Source organism: Acomys russatus, chromosome 23 (genome assembly GCF_903995435.1).
Source record: "Acomys russatus chromosome 23, mAcoRus1.1, whole genome shotgun sequence".
Classification (NCBI taxonomy): domain Eukaryota; kingdom Metazoa; phylum Chordata; class Mammalia; order Rodentia; family Muridae; genus Acomys; species Acomys russatus.
The window spans coordinates 482228-507834 of NC_067159.1; the positions used below are offsets into that span (position 1 = coordinate 482228).

At 47.7% G+C, this 25607-nt stretch overlaps 1 protein-coding gene and 1 pseudogene across 1 annotated transcript; both read left to right on the plus strand.

Annotated features, from left to right (window-relative positions):
• Nucleotides 1-2044: 2044 nt before the first annotated feature.
• Gja5 (gap junction protein alpha 5) lies at nt 2045-21785 on the plus strand. The gene is made up of 2 exons (XM_051165794.1): nt 2045-2179; nt 20652-21785. Exon 2 carries the CDS (start codon nt 20685-20687, stop codon nt 21741-21743), a length of 1059 nt encoding a protein of 352 aa, XP_051021751.1. The 5' UTR covers nt 2045-2179; nt 20652-20684; the 3' UTR covers nt 21744-21785.
• LOC127206122 (60S ribosomal protein L23a-like) lies at nt 11202-18872 on the plus strand (annotated as a pseudogene).
• Nucleotides 21786-25607: the final 3822 nt, after the last annotated feature.

A 25607-nucleotide genomic window follows, 5' to 3' on the forward strand; every position in this document is an offset into this window, starting at 1 on the left:
GGAGAGTCTCCAGTGGCCCCATCCACTTTCTCTATTGATTAATTCTGTATTCTCCAGGTAGGGTTGCAGTATTTTCCTGCTATGCCCTGGACTGTCCAGCCTCATGGCTGTGCCTACATCTGGGCATGTCTTCCCTAGGCACTCAAAGGGAAATGGTACTCTCCCTGTATCCCTGATGATCTCCATGTTGAATTGCTGGCATTTAGTTTCCCCTTTGGCAGCCCCACGACCTATGAATTAATATTCCACCCCCAGGTGAGACTTCAGGGAATCTTAACTGCCTGTCTCTGGCTAGAGATAACTTGTCTCTAAGTACCTTGTTTGGAGGATTGGCTTGGAGGATTGGAGGATTGGCTGGGAAGAAGAGACAAAGTCACAGCCGAGGGACATAGTCAGCAGAGGCCGGGAGGGAGCAAGCCCGGGTGCCATACCACTCTGTCTGTGTATTCTGTAGTCATGCCCACTGCACCGCCCTCTACTAGCCCTCACATTTCTTCATCAGTTCTGGTGACTACACTGAGAAGCAGACATTATTACTCCCAGTGTGCAGCTGGAGAAGCCAAGTGTCAAGGACGGCGGCCCGCCTACTGTTGCTCTCAGCTATCAAGAGGCAGAGCCAGGATGCAAACCCAGGTAGGCCGGCATAGAACATCCTGCTAAGGAACCTGTGGCTAAGGAATCAGGGTTACTGCGCTTGTTTTCACCAGAGCTATTTCCCTTCTCCCAACCCAGAACATGAAGCCCCACATTCTGCCCCTTCTTGCTGGTCCTCAGCTTATTCACGAATAGAAAACGGAGTCTGTTTGTCACTAGCTCTCGATGAGGATGGCGCCAAGCTGATGACTATGTGGAGGAAGAGGCCGAGCTGTGTGCTGGCCTAACACCTGTCACCCATTGTGGTGTGTGACACTGTCAAGGAGGCTAGACTGTCCCTCAGTTTCCCCGGCTGTTGCAGATGATTTCTGAGATTCTTTTCCTCAGCTGTCATATCTGTGTGGGCTCTTAGTCATTGTTGGTTTTTTTCTGGCTTCAGTAACCCCAACTTCCGACATTTGTCACACCCCACAGGGCCCAGGGCTTAATGTTTAAAAAGAGGGATTGGTATAAGACGAAAGAGGTGGTCTAAGGTGATGGATGCACCACAATTTCTGAGTTTGCTTTCCTAGGATAAATAATACAGTAAGATCTTTCCCTGGGTCATCTACACCAGGGACATCCACGTACTTCTTTAGATCACCCAAGAAGATGAATTTTGGCGTTAGCTAAAACTTAACACCCCCCCCCCCATGCAATTGAGTCCCCACTATCCTCCTTTGGCCTCTATTTCCTCAGAGGCATTGCAGAAAGTGAAATCAGAGACTGGAATGAAGAAGTGGAATAAAACAGGCCGCACATGTGAAGGCCCTAGACCAGTGCCCAGGCACTCACATGAGATGCTGTCTTCTCATCTTCTCATTAGAGGAGGAGTGGAAGGAGAAAGAGGGAGCAGGGCCGCTTGGCATAGTGGGGAGCACAGCGCCACCATCTGGAACTCCAGGGAGAGGTTCATTTGGGATCCACCTTGTCTGAGTTCCAATGGCTATGGCTTGGGAGAGTTACATTTTCCTGGGATCTCTGAGGGCTTGCTGTGGGGGGGGGGGGGGGGGGGCAACACCTTCTTTTCTAGTAACAGAAAAAGGATGGGGAAGAGGGATGTTCCTCACAGTGCTTCAGGAATGCAGAATTATGAAGGCTCAGCAGTAGAGGGGTGTGCAGGAAAAGACCCAGGGAGGCTGTGCCTGAGCCAGCCAAAGAAAGCAAGTGCACAGACTGCTGGGCTGCCCGACAAGGACAGCCACCAGGACAGCCAGCGAGTGAGCGGGTGTCGGGCTTAGGGGAGTGGGAGGTGTCTTTCTCGGGGGGGGGGGGTTAGGGTGGCTGATGAGGAGAGGGAGGGGAGAGATGACTTTTAAAATGAATGCAAAATTCTAAGAGCACAAAAGGGGTGGGGGGGAGGGACCCAGATGGGGAAAGGGGTGGAGAGAGAAAGAGGAGGAAGAAGTGGGAGGGTTATGGGATACCGATTAAAAAGAGGGTGGGAGGGGAGCAACTGACAGGCTCAAGAGCAAATAACAGTGGGCAGCTGCACAGCAGCCAGAGTCTGAAGAAGCCAACTCCAGGCAGGAGGAGGAAGAAGCAGGTAAGGGCAGCCTTGAACTTTAAGAGCTAAAACTACACGTCAGTGGGAAGTAGCTCAGAAAGAGAGAGACTTGCCTGTCCAGAGGCTGGGTAAGCAAATCTCCCTCTGTACCTGTGAACGGGTTCTCTACCTGTCTCTATTCCTGCCATAGTGTCGCCTGGCTGAATTAAGCAGGAAGATTGATAAACCTAAGGATTCCTGCCTTGATCCCTAAGAGCTATAGGCATGTGAGTGCTGAAGGGAGCCCTCTGGGTCACAGTCTGCGCATGTGGAATCGCAGCGCCCTGGGGGCATCTTAAGAAGTGGGTCACTAGTCCATTTCCAAGAACTTTTGTTAAGTGGGAATTGTCCCTTTAAAAACGAAAAACCAACAGTGTTTTATGATTTGCTAGGCGTGGAATTTCTTTTGAAATGCTTTCCACAGCATTTGGAGAGTGCTTTTAGTTTTTTTGTTTTTTGTTTTTTTTTTTTTTTTTTCCTTCACAAGGCATGTTAGACGGTTTAAAAATATTCTCTGCTCAGCTTCCTACTGCGTATCATGTCCCCACTGTGCAATGACCACGTACAAGAATGCCAGCTGCCCTGAGGTCAGGTAAAGGAGGCTCAGAGAGATAGCCCAAGGGAGGAGGCCTGCAGAGCTCAATCCTACCTGAGGGCAGTGTGAGCCCCTTTCCTCTCTTCTGATCATGTGGCAAGACAACCCGGACTTAGGGGTGGGAAACCTGGGGCTGGTCCCCTGAGGAGCCATGTGACCTCGGGCGTGCCACTTCCTCCTTCTGGTTCTCATTGTTCTCCCCAGGAGATACCCTCTCTGGTCCAGCACCATGCAAAACTCTAACTCTGTAGGCTCCAGTGCAACTCGGAACCACTTAAAAAAGCATCACTTGACACAATGATTTACATCCTTTGTTCAGTTGGTTCCCGTACCTGCTTCCCAGTGCCCATCATCACGTCATCCATCCTAAGGACCCCTGGCCACTCCTCAGCTCATTTCTAAACCTGGCCAATGGTTAGAGCTGGCATGGCCAGACTAGCCTGAGAGAAGGAAGGGCAGTGGAAGAGCACTGGACAGAAAGCCAAGAGACCTGAGACCTAGAGATGCTCGGCAGAGTGGAGGCAGAGACCGGGTGCAGGCAGCCTCCTCTCTGCTGGCCTCACACTGTGGCTAGCAAGCATACCAGCCTGACTTTCTCAGTAGCAGCTTAAGTGGCCTCCATCTCCTCCACCTATTGTCCCCAGAGTCACAGCCCAGGCCAGAGCCTGATTCACGGCTCTCTAGCGGCAGCTCCAGACTTTCTACCTTCCCATCACTTCTCCACCCTGAGCCCTGGGGGCAGCAGAGCTGTTTAGAGCCTGCAATCCCTGGCCACCCCTCCTGGCCCTTTCCTCACTCAGCAGCTGCCGTTGAGCAGTGCGTAGTACAGAGCCGAAATGTTTTCTGGGTCCTGTTTTTCCTATGCATGTGATGTTCACAGAACCATGGTGTTCACCAAGTCAAGTTGCTCTGCCTTGCCTTGTCTTAGAACTCCGGTGGTGTCTCTCTGAGTTCCTGACACTGGTTGCTCTTCTGGCCTCTTAGCTGCCACTGCAGGGCCCTCTCCTATTACTGACCTAACATCTTAAAACTGAAAGAGGTCTCATAGTAGCCAGTGAAACTCCTCTTTTGACAAGGAGACCAAGACCTAGGAAGGGGATGCAACTTGTGGGAAATTAGCACCCTGCTCTGCCCCTTTCTTAGCTCTGTTCAGTTCATCTTCCCTCATCCTTCCCTGATGCTTCCATTTAAGTAGCTACCAAATCCTGCTCCACCCACCTCCCTGCCTGCAGGCCTGCCTGTCCTTCCTCACCTGCCCTGGCTGCTGGGGGTACAGAGAGTAGAGAGTCATGGAATCCAGCAGTTACCAAGGCTATCACAGTGCCACCCAACCTCTCAGGCACTGGCTGGTCAAATCTCTGGGGATTGCCAATTAAAGGGGAGTGGGTGACCTATCTGTCACTCAAGACTGCAAGTGGGAGATCTGTAGCCCTCTGAGCTGGTGAGGGCTCTGAGAGGTCCAGCCCTCCACCTTCCAAGGATGGACTTTCCCTGGGGGATTTCAGCAGCTCTCTGTGTGGACCAGTGCCCTCAGGCCTGGCTCTGGGCTCAAAGGATGAGTTAGCCAGAGAGGAGAGATGCCCATTTTCCTAGAAGGGCTGTCGTCCTTCATCCTTCCTATTGTCAGGAGACATTGACTTGTGAATGACAGCTTACTGCCACTTGCTGAGTCAATTGTTCCTGCCGTATTAGCAAATAGCGGGCAAGAAAAATCCAGCAACCCATTCACTTGGATAAACAAATGGAGCTTTGAGGTTTCAGAATCAGTGGGATTGAAATTGCATGGATGGACATGACTGTCTAATTCAGATGTAGGGGGAAAAGAAGAGGCTGTGGGTATGGGTTCAGAAATGAGCTGTGTGACTTCAGGCAAGTTATTTAATGTCTCTGATCCTCAGCTTCAGGAGGAGGAGGAGGAGGAGGAGGTCTTCTGTAAGGTTTAGTTAGCATTGCACAAGGCCTGTTTACTGTTGCACATTGACCACTGGGGTCTAGGTACATGAATTCAGGCACCCAACTGCTGAGCTACAGCCCCGGGGTTGGTGTCTTAAATGACTCTCACATGCCTGCTGTTCAAACCACAACAGCAGACCTGGCTCTCAACCCCAGGCTTTTCGAATTACACCTCAGTTGATACAAAAGCCTTCCCCCCACAACACACCCACCCACACCAACCCCCAGTGACCAGCCATGGCATCTGATTCTGAGAACGGTACTGCTTGCTTTATATGACCACAGATTCTTCTTGCCATGACCACACTCATGCTGACCTCTATGCTAAGGGTTAGAAAGTCTGATTTGCTTCTTGACTTTGCCACTCAGTTCCCAACCTCTCATAACTGGGAAAATTCCAAGCTTCCTGGATGCACCAACTTGGGGCTGTCTGGCCTTGGCAACCATTCCACCCAACTGCTTTTGTGGCTCAAGGAAAGGAGTGCATCTGTTTAAGGCCACCACAAAAAAAACAAAACAAAACAAACAAACAAACAAACAAACAAACAAAAAAAACCAAACAGGAGCCAGAAAGAGCCTCCTTCATGAGATGGTAACACTGGGTGTCCACAAAGAACTTTCAGAATCCCACCTGCCAAGATCTCAGTTCAGAACTTTAGGAGAAGGCAAGAGTGGCCAGCCAAGATGTCTCGGGCCCCAGCATACAACAATAAGTTCCCCTTTCTCTTTCCAGGTGACCTAGTCCGCTTGGATTCTTCTTTGCTTTCAGCTTTGAACACATTTGAAAGGCTATCGTTCCTCAATCCCATGGAGGATGCTCAGGTGCTGAAGATGCACATGGGGCAGGCTGGGCATGCCTCAGGAACCGGAGGGGCCTGATCGGAGCCTCCGTACCTCTCTGTGCTTCTTTGGTCTTGCCCAGAACGTCTTGATGCCTTGCAAAATACACATCTTACAGATTCATCAGCATCCTTCCAATCACCCATGTTTTCCTTGTCCCTGATAGTTGCCTTCCAGTACCTAGTACCACAAGAGCCTTGCAGTGTCACTAACCTGTTTCTTTGTTGTTGTTGTTTGTTTGTTTGTTTTTTGAGACAAGGTCTCTCCGTGTAGCCTTGGCTGTCCTGGACTTGCTTTGTAGACCAGGCTGGCCTTGAACTCACATCAATCCACCTGCCTCTGCCTCCCGAATGCTGGAATTAAAGGCATGTGCCACCACGCCTGGCAGACTAACCTGTTTCTTGTACTTTCAAGTTCACTATCAAGTTGGGTAATTGGGTCATGGTCGAAGGTTCTTACTGGAAACATTGGGAGGTTGGGGGAGGTACTAGCAAATGCTCCAATGTACCAAATAGTATTCTAGATGTTTCTACAGATTCATATATTCTTCAGTTCTGTGATTAAGAATTCCCACTTGTTTTTAAGCTGGAAACTGAGATCACTCAACCAGCAATGAAACCAGAGGCCTAGGCTATTTCTTAGAAGCCGTGAGTCTATCACCTAGCTGTGACTGTTCCTGCTGTTTTTATGATATGACATCCGAGAAACCTCAGAGCCTGCTGTTTGGCTAGCTAGAAGGCCCGCAGTAGACACTGCCACAGCCAAGAGCACTTGTTGGCTAAAAAAGGAAATAACTTTCTATATGTGAATTCTGGACAAATGGTGGCAGATGCCAAAGAGTCTAAAGTCCTGACCACTGTGGGCTGACATCCCTAATGCAGCCACTAAGGCTAGGAACAGGATGAGCAAGAGCTTATCTGCCAGTAAAACAGAAGGTAACAGAAGAAATCCGCAGCTTCTTGTGGGACTGGATAAAATGAGCAAAGTCCCACTCACAGGTTGAGGCTGGAGTTCTGGACACACGTTCACCTGGTCCTAGGAGCTTTTGTTGCTCTCATTTTTTAGAGACATAAGGGGAGTGTGAAATCAGAGCGAGAAGATCTAGGTCTGTTTGCAGCATTTGCTAATCGTGGGACTTGTGACCAGTTACCAAGCCCTTGGACCTCCATTTTCTTTTCTGTGAAGTGGAACAATGTGACTTCCCTAAGAGAGTTAATGGGTGGGTTTTAAATTATGGTTTGTAAGGAGGTGCGCACATAGAAATACATTGTACTCTGTTCTTAAGGCCCCTGTTCTACCATCCTTTCGTATAAAAACTAAGGGTCGAGGATGAGCGATGTCTGTCTTGCAGCTGTAAGGCCCTATGAATCTATTCCAAGGCCATCAGAACAATAACCTAATTTGAGTACTAGCATAAATAGAGTTTCCATCCCTGATTGCATAGGAACTCCCGATACTTTGTTGTAAGTTACTGTTTCTATACACTGCCCACTTCGAACTACTTCTTTTAACATCTCAAGAAGAAAATGCTATTTTTTCCTAACATAATTCTTTCCTCACTTTGCCTGCTCCTTTCACCCTCTTGGCTTCAAAACAACAATGTGCCAGCAGGTGTCTCTGAATTGGCCAATCTGTCCTTGCCAGAATAAAATAATTAGATTTTAAAGAGAGTCAATTATCCGCCACCGGCTTGAGTAGGAGGAAAAATGTTTTGCGTACTGTATCATCCATCTGTCTCTCTCCTCCTCTCTCTCACCTCTATCTTCCTCTCCCTTATATAGTGATCAAAGTTCAGGGATGATGGCCCCCAGTCAACTTCTAATGCAGAGAAAGTAGCTCACAGCACACTCAGTAGCGGCAGCTTTGTCAGGTGCCTGTTCGTTCCCTTGAGGGTTTCTGAACTGTGAGAATTACTCCAACTACTCCAATAAATTGGCAATGTAACAATTGTCCCATGAGCATCCAGGCATCTCATACACAAGTGGCCAGCTTCTCCTGGTGAGATTTTGCCAAAGAAAGGCAGGACAGGTGGTTTTGGTGGAAATTAGCACAGCTGTTAAGATTGGAGCTTTGTTCAGGTGTCCCAGGCTCCGTGTTTGACTCTGACTCCACCTTTTACTAGTAGTGTGATCTCACTTGGAGCTCTAAACAGGAATGAAGATGGCTTCTGTTCCCTTAGCTTGTTGTGAGACCAACTGAAAACAGTCTTTAATGTTTATGGGGTGTTCAGCTCATAGAAATAACTCAGTAAGTATTATGTCGCCGCCGCCATCGCCCTCATGATCTACATTCAGTGTGTGCACATGTGCACTGTAAAGCACCAGCTAAACTAGAAGCCATAATTGAGAATGTCAAGGATCATAAAGATGACTGAGATAGCTGAGTGCTTAGACCAGTTTCACATGTAATTCTTCCCACGTGTCCCAAGGGGGAAAGTACTAGGAAAGGAGAAGTCAGAAAACTGTACGTGAGTAAGTACACGAGAGCTCTCAGATGATGTTCCTTCTGGCTCTTCACAGCCACCTTTACTGTCTGACGCAGCACAGTCACTCAGTAAACACTCTATGCACTAAACTAAACTGGCACGGCACTCTGCCTGATGCATTCTTTGAGGAGGCCCGTTGGGTCCCTTTACAGCAGAATTCTCTTAATTGGGAAGCAAGTCAACCCTTCCCCCATGCTTCATTCCACTGTATGGCGAGTGGAATTCGGAGCAGAGCCCCAGGGGACTGTTATTATTACTATGAATAACAGCCTTTATTGAGAAACAGAGATCTATAAGATACTGTCCAGAACATGTGTCACAATCCAAAATTAGCTTCTGTGGAGTGGCTTTATAATCTAATTTTGACAAAGTTGGAAAAGTCTCCCAGTAATCTGAGGGGAGAAGGCACGGAGGAATAGTCCACTGTGACAGTGTCTACCGTAAACATAATCAGTCCCAATTATCCAAGCAGAGGTCTCTCTCATAGGCAGAAGGAAGTGTCAGAGGCTCCCATCTCCTTGGTGTTACATCATGGGACAGGAGTCCCTAAGTCAGCTTCCCAAGAGGCTGGCTTACAGGCACTCAAAGTGACTCCAGAGTGGAGCTAACCCTCACATTCATTTGGGTCCTTTTCTTCAGCAGCTGAGAAGAATCATTTGGTACCCAATTCATTTAGTATTTGGTGTTTTGAGTCTCTTGAATGCTATCCCTCATCCGTTGCTTGTTTTTTGTTTTGTTGTTTTGTCTTGTTTATTGCATATGTACCACCAGGTGCACGGCACAACATGGGAGGGGAATTCCTCAAGGAGACTATAGTGGCCAGTGGAGCAAGTAGCTCTCAGTGTGTTTGTGAGACACCAAAGACTTTCCAGTGCACCCTAAGGCTCATCTGCTGACTTGAACACACAGAAATTGTTGTCAGGAAGTTTGCTATATATGACCCCAAAGAATAAAATTGTTACCCAAGAATTTAGACAGCTTCAACCATCCCTTTGGAAGCTGCTGTTCACTCCCAATATGCACCTTTGAAGAGGAGAGATGAGGGTGCAATTCTAGGAAGCATGTTGAGGAACATATGCCTCAGTGTCATGCATGGTTTAAAGCTCAGCCATTAGGAAAGGAGGAGTGCAGATTACAAGTGCTGCAGGCCTTAGCATCACAAGCCCACTTGGAGGACCACCTCCTCAGGGTCTGCCTTCAGAAGCAAGGCATGTACCAAGCTGAGTGGACACTGGGTTTAGAATTTCTCTGGACTCCAAAGACTCTGAAGTCTTCCATGATCTGACCCCTGCCTCCCAGGCAGACTCCCTCCTTTTTCTTCGAACTCCAAAGTGATGCCAGTTTTCATCCCACCAGTTCCTTCCTGAAGTTCTCTTTGTTTAAAATGCCCTCACCTCTCCTGCCTCTCCTTTGCTGACTCTGTGCCCCAATAAGCACCATGCCTGCTTAAGTTGTCTCATCTAGAACATCCTCTTACTCACCCATGTGCTCCTACTCTCCCTTCTAGCTAAGGGCAATGCTATTTTCATCATTTGCACAACACATCACACTTGCTTTCTAATCTCTCTCTGGCTTTATTTGTATTCCTCCACAGGACAGTGTTTTTTTTTTTTTTTTTTTTTTTTTTTTTTTTTTTAACATAGAGACATACTGACCTTTGGATCTCTGAGTTCTAGCACTGGGCTAGCATAACAGACACTCAGTAAATGTTTATGAAGATGAAATGAGCTATGCTTTCCTAGTACTTTCCCCAGCACTATATATAGCATAGGTTACGTCAAGGGAGCATAGTAAGTATTTGCTTGACTGCATAAAAGCTGACCCTGTGTGTTATCACTAAGCAGCAGATGCATGTCTGAAATCACTCCAATATTCATGGGAGTTTGTCAAGTTCCAAGTGCAGAGATCTGAGCATTGATGAGTTCCATGCTTTCAGGGAAGATAGAAGAAGATTACGGGTACTGCACTAGAGGTGGTTCTCAACCTGTGGGTTGTGGTCGCAACCTTTATCAGCTATCCTGCATAGCAGATATTTACAATTACAATTATGAATGGCAATGAAATAATTTTATGGTGGGGGGGGTGTCCTACAACATGAGGAACTGTATTAAAGGGTCCCTAGGAGGCTTGAGCACCGCTGGGATCGATTGATCAGGAACTGAAGCTCTGGGTCAGTTCTTTAACTAGTCTTTGTTTCTTTGATCAACTCATCTTTGCTTCCCTGCCCTGCAAAATGGGCCATAGTAGCCACTGAACAGCGTGTTTGCGAAGACTCCACCATTCCACAGCAAAGACTGCATGACTGATCCCGAAGGTGAAATTCAGTCTTCAATAGAGAAAACATGGTCCCTGCTCACTGAGCTGCCAGGAGCCTTCAGAGAAGCACCTTTTGAGCCATGAAATACATTGGGGCAGATATTGATCCATTCTAATCCATCTACGGTAGCCTGGCTACTTCCCCACCCCGTGCCCCGTGTTACCTGCCATCTTAGTCTCACCTTGGCTGCTTCTGCTCCATCTGTCTGCTCTCCTGTGAACTCTCCATGATGGCCTCCTCATGGCTCCTTGACCTTCTCCTCCTCTCTTTCTTACCTGGGACCCCTTGCCAGAGATCAGAAGTCCAGCCCTAACTCTCCTGCCTAGCTACTGGCTGTTCAGCTCTTTACTGACCAATCAGAGATGACAGAAAACAATTTTTTTGCACAACATTGAAAGGAGATTCTTTGTAGGAATGACAATGCCAGTGCAACCCTGAGCACATAAATCAGCATCTGAATACACAGTGCACAAACCCATCCCCAACACCAAAGCTCCCTCGGCTGGCTTTCTTTCTTTCTTTCTTTCTTTCTTTCTTTCTTTCTTTCTTTCTATCTTTCTTTCTTTCTTTTTTTTAAAGATGTATTGACTTATTATATATACAGTGCTATGCCTGCTTGTACCCCTGCAGCCCAGAAGAGGGCATCAGATCACATTACAGATGGTTGAGAGCCACCATGAGGTTGCTGGACTCAGGACTTCTGGAAAAACAGACAGTGCTCCTAACCTCTGAGTCATCTTTCCAACCCTCAGCTGGTTTTCTTAGACAATCCAGGACCCCCTGCCCAGGCCTGGCACCACCCACAGTGGTCAAAAAAATACCTAACACAGACATGCCCAAAGACCAGTCTGATGAAGGTAATTTCTGAATTGGTGTTTCCTTTGCCAAGGTGACTCTAGTTTGTGTCTAAAACGGTTTATGACTTATCTGGTTGTTGTTTTGAGTTTTCTTTTAGTAAAACCATTATCTGTATAGGGTGCAATAATGTAGCATCTGGAGAAACACTGGGTTAGACCAGAGCAGACGCCTGAGCTTCATTTCTTGTCATGTCATCATGAAGTCAAGATGTGACATGATCCACTCTTGCTCTACATAAAATCCCTGGCCCTTTCATTTCCCGTCAAATGTTAGTAACTTTGTATTGCTATGACAAGATACCTGAGTTAAACAACGGGGGGCGGGGCTGGGGGTAGGGGGGCTTATTTTGGCTCACAGTTTCAGAGAGTTCAGTCCATGCTTGGCTTCATTGCTTTCAGATCTATGACAAGATAAGGACACTGGGGTATAAGGGCATGGTACAGGAAACTTGCTCACTTTGTGGCAGCCAGGGAGGGAGGAAGATAAAGAAGGAAGGAGGGACTGTGCGGGCATCATCTGAGAATAAAATATATCCTTTAATGTCACACTCAAAGTGGCCTATTTCCTCCAACTAATCCAACTTCCATTATGATCTCATCAATGGACTAAATCATTGATAGGTTAACACCCTCATGATCCAAGCACCTCCCAGTAACCTCACCAGTTGGGGACCAGGACTTCAGTGAATCATGAGTTTTGGGAGGAAGACACTTTTTATCCAAATCCTAACACTGTTGTGTGACACTATTCCTGGGGGCACATGAACAGAAGTCCACTCACCTCACCTAGGGACCCGACCAAGGGCAGACCAAAGTCAAGGTAGATACCACCAGAGTCCAACTTGGTAAACTGGTGAATGTTATTGGGTTACAGGAATATGGTGAGGAGTTACTTACAGGAGTAGAAATGACTCAAACACAGCTCCATCGCCAAAAGCTCATGCCAGCATGGATGACAGCTCATAAAAGCCGCAAACCTGGATCTCACTAAACAATTTGTAGGCAGTATAACAGCTTAGAAAAATGTCTCTTTTGAGAAAAGGTGGTTATGAAGCTCTTCAGTGCAGCTCCTCTGGTCTCTGCCTCTTCCAGGCAGCTAGAATGGTCTGAGAGCCTTCTGGACATCTTATATAGTCTGAGAGTGTCTCTTGGCAGTTCTTCCTGCTTATGTGCGCTTGGAGAGGGAGGCACCTAGCATTTCTTGTCAATTTAAGGGATTTCCTGAAGACTTTGAGTTGTTTATTTCCTGTGTATTATTGAGCTTCTGTGCAGGATAGAATATTTTAGAACATTCTGTGTCTTAAAGAGTCTCCTTACAAGATGGGAGGTTGTGTCTTGGAGAAAATGACTATACACAAACATTTGTGACCCTTTTAAAATTTACTTTGCCCTAAGATATGAGCATTGAAACAGGCTGTTGAGATTTTTATAGTGAGAAACTTTACTCTGTGAGGGGCACATTTTCTTCATGGTCCTAGAAATCACCTCTTTTAGCTTAAAGAGCTCACAATTTTGATGAGTTGCAGAGGGCTATGGAACAGTTAGTTATCCAGGGCTCTTTGAATGGTCCTGGTCCAACAAGACCCTGTACAAACCCAGTAAACCAGATTCAGGCTCCCATCAAATGTACCAATATCTTCTTGCCCTTCTTTAGTGCACTAACATTAACACTGATGTGTTAACATCGTGAAGTACAACATGTTTTGCTTTAAGTATGCATTTACCTTCTCTCCGTAAGGGAGATAAAGGCAATTAAGCTCAGCAAAAATCAGAATCTTTGCTTAACTCTCCTTCATGCTGAATTCTCAGTGCCTAGGTGACATGGCGCTTGCAAGCACCACCTCTCCCAACATTAAACGAACGAGTAAAGTGGAGGATATTCTAGGTGGCAGAAACAAGAGGAGCTGAGACTAAGATATGAGAAAGTGCGGTCTATGAATACATTTGGAGAACTGGGTGTCTTAGATAGTGAGCCTGTGAGGAAAATGGGCGGGGGTTGGGTAGGAAGATAGGATCAGACAGCGCTGTAAAGGGTCTCACAGATTTGAGATTGAACTTCAAAGTGGTCGGAGGTCAGGGAGGGAAGTTACTGCTGTATTCAATAGATTTTTTTCACAGCATGGGCAACTTCCTTCCACATGCCCCCAAAGGCTCCCTGTCAAGAAACAGATAATATCTGGAAAGCATTTCAAGTGCTGTATGCCCAGGCAACTCACTTAGTAGCTAATCTACAGACTTCTTTGGCCAAGGTTGTCTGGGCCCTGAAGAGACTCAGTGTAGCTACAAAATTGGCTCCAACCATGAACACTCCATGTTCAAACCTGAGTGGCTGGGACATGGCGGCAATTTAAAGTTGTTCTGGCACTGTCTGAAGGTCAGAAGGAAGTCACAAGCGAAAGGTTCCATGCCTCATTTTCCTCTGCTAGGGACCTGGGGGTCCGCCTTATCCCCTCACCTCCCTAGAAAACTCCCATTATTCCCTCCTAGCGAGACGTCCTTTCTAATATCTTGTTTGAACCTGGGCATTGCTTCTTCTAGGTGTCACCCCTTGACCGCAGCTAGGGACCCAGCGGTCAAACCTCCTGACAGAGCAGACCAACTTGTCACAGTGGTTGTCTGGAACTATTTTTATACTTCCTTGGGGACTTGCATGGAATGAGTGACAGAGGGAAAAGATCAAGAGAAAATTCCTCCAGGATTAAGTGTGGGATGCCTGTCCCAAATCCTGGAAGAATATGTCATTTATTTTATTTCCCTTGAATGTCTGTTTTCTTCTCACATTTCCTCCATTTCTGTTCTTCCTTATACTTTTCCTTTCTCTCTGTGGTAACACATTTCTCTCATTTCTCTTTTCTTATTAGATTCTAGTTAGTAATGGCTTTGGGTTTCGTTTACATGTCACCCAGAAGCACTCTATTAGTCCCATCTCTCCATCCACTTGGCAGATGAGGGCTGTGGAACACAGACTGAATTGTTTGTTCATGCTCAGCACTTAACAACAGGAATTTGAAGTCTGAATGATCCTATTTCTAAATTCTCTTAACTAGTAATTATATGGTTTCTTTCTCTCCGCTTCCAGTTTCCCCTTCTCATTTTCATTTCTTAAAGATTATTTTCATTTTAACTATGTGTGCATGTGAATGCAGATGCCCACAGCAGCCGAAGAAAGCATTGGATCTCCTGGAGCTGGAGTTGCTAACAGTTCTGAGTGTTGGGTACCAACCTCCAGCCCTCTGCAAGAGCAGGACATGCTCTTAACTGCTGACCATCTCTCCAGTCCTTCATTATTACTTTCCCATCCTCTCAGTTTCTGTCCAACTGTACTGCCATCCTCCCTCTTCCCCCACTCACCATGTCTAATTGGTACATATCTATGGCTGCCACCAAAGGTACACAGCACCACATACTGTGTCCAGAAGAGATGACACATTATGCAAACTCTTACCTAATCAGACATTTTCCTTTTGGGGGAATGCTCTGCAATTTCCCGTGCTTGGAGGCTAAAGGAGCAGGCCCTTTGCCACTTGAGGGGCAGATGTCTAAGTGCAAACCAGAAGGAAGGTCTCAAAACAACTGGTGTGTGATGTGGCGAGGAGCTGAGCTGAGCTGCTTTTCATTCCAATTCAGGGACAAAAGTGGGAGGAGGCAGAGCCATGGCTGGTCATCACCAAGGCATCAGTCTGTAGTCAGGGAAGCCAGGACCAGGAATTGCAGCTCAAAGAATGTTCTGTTGGGGCTGGAGAGATGACTCCATGGCTAAGAGCGTGTATCACTCATCCATAAAGACATGAGTTCAATTCCCAGCACCCACATCAGGTGATTCAGAACTGCCCATACCCCCGGCTCCAGGGGATCTGATGCCTTTGGCTTCCACAGGTACCCACATACATGTGTCATACACACAGGTACACAGGCACACACAGAGACACACACACACAGAGACACAGGCACACATACACAGACACAGGCACACACACACAGAGACAGACATACACACAGAGACAGATAGGCACACACACACACAGACAGACAGGCACACACACAGAGAGACAGACAGACACACACACACAGAGACAGACAGGCACACACACGCAGAGACAGACAGGCACACACAAACAGAGACAGACAGGCACACACACAGAGACAGACACACACGCGCACGTGCACACACACACACACACACACACACACACACACACACACACACAACTAAAACAAAAAGAATGTTGTATGTGAACCAGAAGTGTCTTGGTTGCAAAACATGAAGATTAAAATTGTGAACCCTCTATGGTCTCACTCCATGTTGTCTTATTACCCTAAACGTACATTGTTTCCTCCCTCGCCTTCTGTCCGCTTGTTTAGGAGTGGTTGGGGGTTCCAACTATAAGGGCAACTGTCATCCATAGAAGAACCCTGGAAGTAGAAAAGGGTTGATTCAGAGACTTCAGCGTGGTGGGTGCCATTTCTGAGATTCTCTGGGCAGCTTCCGACTCACATCCACGGGCAGGAAGTGGCAAGAACACAGAGGACTGTGAGGGGACTGAAAAATTATTTTCTAGAGCATTCCTCCCCCATGAGGCTATCCCTGTGCCTCAGTGGCCTGCACCCACTTTGGTAGAGGCTGAGAAAATGCCATCTGGGTTTTTTTTTAATGATTTATTATTTATTTTATTTTGTGTGTGAGTTGTTTTACTTGCATGTATGCGCCATATAATTGCCTGGTGCCTGGTGCTGACAGAGGTCAAAAGAGAGTCCCAGATCCCTTGAGACTGACAGATGGTTATGAGCCACCATGTGAGGCCTAGAAACTGAACCTGGGCCCTCTGTAGGAGCAACAAGTGCTCTTAACCACCGAGCCACTTCTCTGGCTCCATCTGTCTGGGTTGTTCGGTGTGTTAATAGGACACAGGCAAGGAATAAGCAATTGGCTTTCCCTTGGATGGGAACACCAGGCCCCATTCCTTTTTTTGTTCAGCTAGAATCTGTTAAGCACCTACTTTGGGCCAATCTCTGGCTAACAAAATAAAAGATGCTACCTGTTCTCAAAATTTCCCTGCTGGGGAGAAGATAACAAGTGCTGAGTGGGAAATGAGTATGCTGAGCATCACTAAGGTAGCTAAGGGGGGAGTAGGGGAGGGCCTAGAGAAAGCACTGACAGGGTAAAATGGGATTCAGCGTTGGGTGCAGGAGTGTGTAAGAAGTAGCTGGAAGGAAAGTGTCTTAGTCACTGTTCTGCTGCTGTGAAGAGACACCATGACCAAGGCAATTCTTATAAAGAAAGCATTTAAGTGGGGGCTTGCTTGTAGTTTCAGAGGCATGATCCACAGGCATCAGGAAGAGGAGAAAAAGAGAGAGAGGGAGGGAGGAGGGAGGGAGGGAGGGAGGAAGAGAGGGAGAGAGGGAGACAGAGACAGAGACACAGAGAGAGAAAGAGACAGAGAGATACGGAGCAAGACTAAGTAGGTCTGGTGTAGGATTTTGAAGCCACAAAGTCTGCTCTCAGTGATATACCTCCTGTGGTAAGGCCACACCTCCTCCAACAAGGCCACACCTCCTCCAACAAGGCCACACATCCTAATCTTTCCTAAATGGTTCTACTAACTGGGGAGGAGCATTCGAACATACAAGCCTATGGGGGCCATCCTCATTTAAACCACCACAGAGTATCTGGGAATCTGGTGGAACTTAGCAAATGGAGCCACAGTTAAGGGCTGTACCACAGCACTGACATGAAAATCAGCATCGCCATATTGCCTGAAGCTTATGGGCACTGAAAGTGGGGGCCTTCAGAGTGATGACCAACATGTGCTTTTGTTTGCTGTCTTTCCACACAACTGGTGCATTCCAGGTGGTTCTGGCCGGTAGGAATGACCTCTAGGGAAGCCCAGCTTGCTATTCCCACCTTCACTCTTTATACCCTTCTCCACCTCAGCTTGACTTTGGGAGTCTTTAAAAAATTTATTTTCTGCCTAGCAGCCATTCAAAGCATGTGGACCATTTATGGTGTGAATTTCTTTTTCTATTTTTTTTTTCTTTTAATTAATTAATTTTTTTTTTTACTGGTGTGAATTCCAGCATGTCATATTCTTCCCCTCATCTAACCCTCCAGGTCCACTGGTATAGCTTTTCCTGGTTTCATTTGAGTCCACTTGGAGGAGATGTGGCCTTGTTGGAGTAGGTGTGGCCTTGTTGGAGTAGGTGCGGCCTTGTTGGAGGAGGTGTGGCCTTACCACAGGAGGTATATCGCTGAGAGCAGGCTTTGTGGCTTCAAAATCCTACAGCAGACCTACCTAGTCTTGCTCCGTCTCTTTCTGTCTCTGTCTCTGCCTCTCTGTCTCTGTCTCTCTCGGTTTCTGTCTCTCTCTCTGTCTCTCTGTCTCTGTCTCTGTCTGTCTCTGTCTCTCTCTGTTTCTGTCTCTCTCTCTGTCTCTCTGTCTCTCTCTCTCTGTCTCTGTCTCTGTTTCTGTCTCTCTCTCTGTGTCTCTGTCTCTGTCTCTGTCTCTGTCTCTCTCTCTCCTCTGCCTGATGCCTGTGGATTAGGCCTCTGAGTGAACAGAAACAGAGCCAGTGCAGTAAGTACTCAGAGACACACTGCAAACTCCAAGCTTAGTTTCCCAACTCCAGGCATAGTGTCTAGATTGCGCTGGCATCAGAATCCTCTGAACTGCTTGCTGCAACTCCAGAGTCCTAAGAGGCCACCCCATCAGATATAAGAACGGAAAAGAAGTGGTTAATTTAGAAAAGAAGCTGATATAGGATTAATTTCCAGGAGTTGGTTTTATTAGGGGAAAGTTTTGCAAAACCGTGGTTGGGCCTTGAGGTGAGGGGGCATTAGAAGGGAACAAGTACAGGGCTGGGGAGATTGCTCAACAGGTCAGAGCATCCGCTTCTCTTTCATAGGGGCAGGGGCAATTCCCAGCACCCACGGAGTGTCTCACAATGATCTGGGACCTTTCTACCAGGGGCTATGACACCAGCTTCTGGCCTCTGCAGGCTTTCCGTATACATGGTGCACAGACATGTAGGCAAAATGCCCATACACAAAGGAAGGAAGGAAGGAAGGAAGGAAGGAAGGAAAGAAGGAAGGAAGGAAAAGAACAGGACAATCATATATACAATATCATAGCAAAGCCTCAAAGGGTACAGACCAGATAAGATCTCTCCCAAGCGGGTTAGCTTAAGGAGAGAAGAGAGGCCTTTCTGAAGTGCAGAAGAAGGCTCCTGGCCCTCCTAAAGCCGAAGCCAAAGCGAAGGCCTGGAAACCTAAGACAGCAGTGCTGAAAGGCATCCACAGACACAAAAAGAAGATCTGTACATCCGCCACCTTCCATCTGCCCAAGACCCTGGGGCTCCAGAGGCCCCCAAACACCCTCAAAAGAGCACACCCAAGAGAAACAGGCTTGACCACTACACCATCATCAAATCCCCCTGAGCCCCGAGTCAGCCATGAAGAAGAGAGAGCACAACAATACATTGTGTTCATTGTGGGTGTCAAGGCCAACAAACAGGCCGTGAAGAAACTCTATGACACTAATGTGGGCCAAGTCAATGCCTGGATAAGGCCTGATGGAGAGAGGAAGGTGTATGCTCGGCTGCCTCCTAACTGTGATGCTCTGGATGTTGCCAGCAAGATTGGGGTCGTCTAGACTGAGCCCTGCTGAGAAATTCTAAATATATACTTTCTTGCCATAAAAAAAGAAAACAGGAAAGAAAGAAGGACAGACAGACAGACAGAAGAGAGGGGCTGGAGGGCCATCTCAGTGGCTAAGAACACTTGCTATTCTTGTGGAGGACCCAGGTTCTGGCCCCAGCACACATGGAAGCTTATGACCACCCATAGCTCCAGTTCCAGATGATCCAGTGTCCTCTTCTTGCCTCCCAGGGTGCCATGAGCATATATGGTGCACATATATACATGCAGGCAAAGTACACATAGGCATAAAATAAGTGTTTGTTTCTTTTTAAAGAAACGGCTGTGAGGTAGCCATTATGATAGGACGAGAGTGAGGGAGACCCAGAAGAGAAAGCCCTCGGAGGAATCACAAAGCAGGTGGGACCACTCACATTACATGATTTAGTTCAGAATAATATACATGACAAAGAGTGTGGAGGAGCCAGGTACTAGATAAGACCTTTAGTTAGGAGCTGTTTTAGGCCTAATCATAAGTCTGCTTAAGCCTCTGCCCCAGGGATTTGGGGTGGGGTGGGATCTGGGCCTCTTAGCGAGACTAATATCTTAAAGAGGCAGGCTATGGTCTAACACACTTCACCTTCTGGGGATAGGCCACGGACTCTACGCTGCAACACATGCCTGAATGATTTCTTCACCCTTCCTGTGAATGTCACGCTTTGACTTGGCTTAGAATGTCCTCTCTAGTTTTTGAATGGAGAGGTACTTTTGGCCTTTAAAAAAATTGCATTGTCCTCATTTTTAAAAGTTATTTGTTTGGTGTGTGTGTGTGTGTGTGTTTGTGTATGTGTGTGTGTTTGTGTAGGTGTACATGTGTGCCCATGTGTGTTTGCGTGAGTTCATGTACACAGCATGCAGCAGCCCAGGAGGCCAGGCCAGGACATTGGATTCCCTGGAACTGGAGCTGCAGGATGCATTGAGCTGCTATGTGGGTGCTAGAAATCAAACCTGAGTCCTCTCTCTGCAAAAGTGGCAGATGTCCTTACCTGCTGGGCCATCTGTCCAGCCCAGGTCCTCATTCAGTCTCATCCCCTTCCCTGCAATGCTTCTTTTCCTCCCCACCACTGTTCCCTCCCAACTCCGTGTGTTCTTCTTTTGGCCGAGTCCATTTGCAAATCTCTGAAGCAAATTGTCTCGTAGGCAGAAGCCATCAGCGACCTAAGCTAGGGGCGGGACTTCAGGGCTCCCATCCCCACCCACGCCTGGATTTGGTTTGGCTTGTGCCTACAATCACAGCCTCTGTCCTGTCCTGTGCACAGAAGTGGGTGAGACTTTCTGTAACTAGAAGGGTTTTTTTTTTAGACATATACGCTTTAAACTGTCCACAAAGTTTGAGCCAGGGTAATGTGCAGCCCAGCTCGCCTCCCACTAACCCCCTGTGAGCCCACAGGAAGCTTCAACTTCTGATCCCACTGCATCCCTTTTGGCCACCACCAGACCCAGAAAAGGTTACACTTCCTTTGTTGTTGTTGTTTTCCAGACAGGATTTCTCTGTGTAGCCTTGGCTGTCCTGGACTCGCTTTGTAGACCAGGCTGCCCTTGAACTCACAAAGATCCTCCAGTCTCTGCCTCCCTGAGAGCAGGGATTCAGGGGTGTGCCACCACCTCTGGCTCAAAGTGACACTTTCTTAAAGAACACATTGGTCTGGATCAATGACCCAGAGCACCATGGGACCTTCTAAACTTCTCGAAACATCCCTCACAGACATCTTTTTCTCTCTGCTCTTGTTTGCAGAAGGTTCGGCATCGGTCTCCTAAACTTGGCAAGATGGGTGACTGGAGCTTCCTGGGGGATTTCCTGGAGGAGGTCCACAAGCACTCCACAGTCGTCGGCAAGGTGTGGCTCACGGTCCTGTTCATTTTCCGCATGCTGGTCCTGGGCACTGCTGCGGAGTCCTCCTGGGGAGATGAGCAGGCTGACTTCCGGTGCGATACCATTCAGCCTGGTTGCCAGAACGTGTGCTACGACCAAGCCTTCCCTATCTCCCACATTCGCTATTGGGTACTGCAGATCATCTTCGTGTCCACGCCGTCTCTGGTGTACATGGGCCACGCCATGCACACGGTGCGCATGCAGGAAAAGCAGAAGCTGCGGGATGCTGAGAAAGCCAAAGAGGCCCATGGTGCTGGTGCCTATGAGTACCCGGTGGCCGAGAAGGCTGAGCTGTCCTGCTGGAATGAAGGGAATGGGAAGATTGTCCTCCGGGGCACTCTACTCAACACCTATGTCTGCACCATTTTGATCCGCACCACCATGGAGGTGGCCTTCATCGTGGGCCAGTATCTCCTCTACGGTATCTTCCTGGACACCCTGCATGTGTGCCGCAGGAGTCCCTGCCCCCATCCAGTCAACTGCTATGTCTCGAGGCCCACGGAAAAGAATGTCTTTATTGTCTTTATGATGGCTGTGGCTGGACTGTCTCTCTTTCTCAGCCTGGCTGAACTCTACCACTTGGGCTGGAAGAAGCTCCGTCAGCGCTTTGCCAAGTCGCGGCAGGGTGGGGACAAGCACCAGCTTCTTGGCCCCTCCGCGAGCCTCACTCCTCCCCCTGACTTCAATCAGTGCCTGAAGAACAGCCCCGGCGAGAAATACTTCAGTGACTTTGGTAATATGGGCTCCCGGAAGAATCCAGACACTCTGGCCTCGGAGGAAGGGCCAGGCCAGGAGCAGATTCTTGGAGAGGGCTTCATCCGTATGCAGTATAGCCAGAAGCCGGAGGAGCCCAATGGAGCCTCTCCCGGCCGTCTTCCTCAGGGCTACCATAGCGACAAGCGACGCGCTAGCAAGGCCAGCAGCAAAGCGAGGTCAGATGACCTATCGGTGTGACTCCAGTCAGTTCCAGAAGGAATCTAAGGAGGTCAAGGCAGGAAATAACCAGTCTTTTGCGACTGTACCCTCCTCAGCACTGCTGTGCACCTCCTATCCTGGCTCTGGATGACATTGCTCATAAACCCTCATAATTACAGTTCCAAAGGTGTTCTCAAAGACAGGGCTACTCCTCAGGTCCTGTCCCTCCACATTCTATACCAGTATGCACAGTGAAGAAGGTGAAAGGTCATATGATTTAGTGAATAGGGCATGGGCAGGGACAGGAACAGGGCATGGGAAGACAGACATGAGGGTATAACACCAGCAACATACCCCGACCCTGACCCCAAGCCTTGGCTTCTTTGGTACTATGCCCATCCTTTTTGTTTTGGTTTGGTGTTTTGTTTTGTTTTGTTTTTAAGGACAGGACCAAGGTTGAAAGTATTCATAAAATAATTTACATTGTATCCTTCATTTGAATCCGCTGTTTCTATGGGCTATGCCTTGGAGTGCTGGTGAGATAACGGACTGCCCTTGATGGCATCTCCCTCCCCCCAGTCTTAAATATCCTTGGACCTTGGTCAGCATCCACTTTACAAGTGCCTTGGTATGTGCCTTTGGCAAACATCTTATGTTGATGATGCTGCCGCCTTTCTGTCAGGCTGGACACCTGGCTCATAAGGGTGCCAAGCCCTCTAGTACTATTGGAATTGCCTCCACCTGTCACCCTGCAGTCCTTTACAGCTCAACCTAATGATATACCCATCCTTACCTGTCCACCCACTGTTCTAAAGTCTTCGTTGACAGGAATGTCTGAAGCCACCATCATCTCAGATCCTGGCCAGTTTACCAGCCACCAAGTTTGTGGAATTTTCCTGGGATGTAATGAAACAAAGAGAGCATTGTACTCCTCAGGTTCTTGGGTGTGGGGGTGGGGCAGGGAATGGAAAACACAATTTTGCTGTGAAGATGAAAAATGAGAGAGAAAGAAAGGGGTGGACTGGAAAACTACTTTCTACCCTTCTACCTTATGTTTGTCTTCCACTGTCTGCCACCTTTGAATGCCAAGAGGAGGTGTGGTGATAGCAACGGAAGCCCAGATCTCTCTCTGAGAGGCGTCAAAAGGACATGGTAGCGGGTTGGGGGGGAGCTCCAGTCGGTTTGGGCAAGACCCTTATTCAGTGCAGGGATTCCTATGTTTCCTTGGTGCCCAGAGGAAGACTGTAGAAAAGCTCTCTTTTCCTCAGGGTCTAGCCTGGGATCTCTACTGGGTGGATCTATAATAGGTATCTTCCACTTCTTATGCAGATGAAAGATGTTCCAAATCATATGCCAAGACTTATAAATACATTGCTACATTAAAATAAATCTGTGTGTGTAAATGTGTGCGTGTGTTTCTCTGTGTGTGTGTGCATGCTCATCCAGCTGTGTGTATGTATGCATGCTTGTTCAATTGTGTGTGTGTCTGTATGTGTGCATGCTCATCCATCTGTGTGTGTGTGCATGCTCATCCACCTGTGTGTGTATATATGTGTTTGCATGCTTGTTCAAGTGTGTGTGTGTGTGTGTGTGTGTGTGTGTGTGTGTGCACGTGCTTACTAATAATGCTGATAGAATTGGTGAAAGAAAGTCCTGAAGAACAGTTAGGAAACTTGTAGAGAAACTTGGGTCTTCCTGCCTCCTTTTCAGTTGTCTGGCAGAAGGGCTGAGCTTACATGTTTATCAGCCTAACGGACAGGCATGAGAAATCAGTAGAGGAGAGTGAAGGTTCAAAGGTCAGTCTCTGCCCCGTGACCCACCTTTGGGTCGCTCTGCTGGTATTTGGGTGCTTCTGAGAGATAGAAAGAAATGACGAGGAAGACTGACTGGCTGTTCCAGCCCCCAGCACATTTCATCCACTGCCTACCATTAAGGCATTAAGGCACCAAGAGGCATTAAGATTCTCTGTTCCTCTAGTGGTAGGATGTGTGTTTGTTTTCTGAAGTGAGTGCTTTTGAATTAGAAAATCTGAGACCAGCCTTTGATGGTGAGGTTTTCAGAAGAGAAAAAGGAAACAATGTTGGTGTGGAGTGACTTACTTTAAATAAACTCTGTCTCTACATGTTAACTCGGGTTCCGTGTCTCCTTCAGGCTGTGGCCTTAAGAGGGTGACAGACTTGACGGGAAGAGAGAGCATAAAGTCAGGCTTACAAGGGTTGAAATCTCAGTTGCTGGTTTACACCTGGCCTGCTGTGAGCTGCTTCTCTTCTGAAGCTTTGTTTCCCACCTGTGAATTGGATCTAGTGACATCTACCCTAACAGGCTGTGAAATGAGAGATGGCTCCGGAAGAGAAGAGCTGATTAGTTCAGGCACAATAGTTTGCAATGAGGTGGCAATTGTTAGTATCTTCAATAGAGAGTGGTCCAGCACCTGAAGGGTTAAGGGATGATTCTAGAACTTCCTCTTTTGAACATGTGGTTTGCAAGCATGGGGACTTGAGCTCAGTCCCCAGCACCTGCATAAAACACAAGGGGTGGCCATTGGCCGGTAAACCCAGCACTGTGGGGTGGAAACACGGAGCCTGAGGCTTACTCGACACCAGCCTAGCTCTAGGTCTAGGGAACAGATGGCAATAGGGCAGGACACCTCATGTTCTCCCCTGACCTGTGTATATGCGTGTGCGCCCTGAATACTCACTTGTGCGTCACACTTTCACACATATACCAACCACATAGTCACAAACATACCCAAACACACAGCACTCACATACAACGTATACACCACACCCACACAACACATGCAACACACACGTATATCACATATAACACACACACACACACTCACATGCCATTCATGTACATATACCAAAGCACATATACACACGTAGCACACACACACACACGCACGCATGCACGCATGCACTCACTCACTCACTCACTCATACACATACCAAATATATACGTACCCACTCACACCACGCCCACTCAAACATGCGCTACACACTCGCACACTGATACATTTAACATATTAATGCGTATTAACTCTAAGAACCATATGTCTCCAGAAAGTGATACAAACAAACAAATGTCCATGGGAGAGACCAGACTCAGAGGCCTGGACCGGGGAGATGGTTTGGCTTAGGTAAAGTGCTTGCCTTGCAAGCATGAGGCCCTGAGTTGTAGCCAAGATCCTATATTTTAAAGAAAAAAATAAAATGGAGTGTGATGGTGTGTGCTTGTAATCCACGCACTGGGGAGGTGAAAATAAGCAGATCCTTGGGGCTCACCAGTGAGCCAGCCAGCCCAGCCTACCTGGCAAGCTCCAGGCCAGTGAGCAAGGCCACATCTCAGAAAACAAGTTGAGATGACTGCTGAGGTTGTCCTCTCTACAGACATGGGCATGTGCACCTACACACACACACACACACACACACACACACACACACACACACACACCATAGAGGAGGAAAAGAGAAGAAAAAGGGGACCTCAAAGATAACCTTGTGACATAGTCTTAACACCCCCACTTCATAGTCATGGAAACTGAGGTACAGGAAAGTTCTCCAACAGCAAGGTGGTTTCTCACTGGCCTCTAAATGAGATCACATGTCTTTGAAAATGGTGAAATAATTCATGCTCCAAACAAGAGTCAAAGGCTGTCTTGGCCCTTGCCACCGAAAGGGCTACTATTTGAGAAAGAAAGAAACAAAGGCTAGGGGAAACCAACAGACGCCATCATCTGCATTACCCACAGACCCTGTTTCTCGTGGCAGACAAGCTCTTTGCAGAGACTTTGCAGACATATCCTCATCACGCATGTATGGAGACTTAGGATTCACTGGTACCTGCCATGTGCTAGGTGAGGGTCCAGCCCAGGAGGGCCTGAGAAGTTCCCATGGAAAA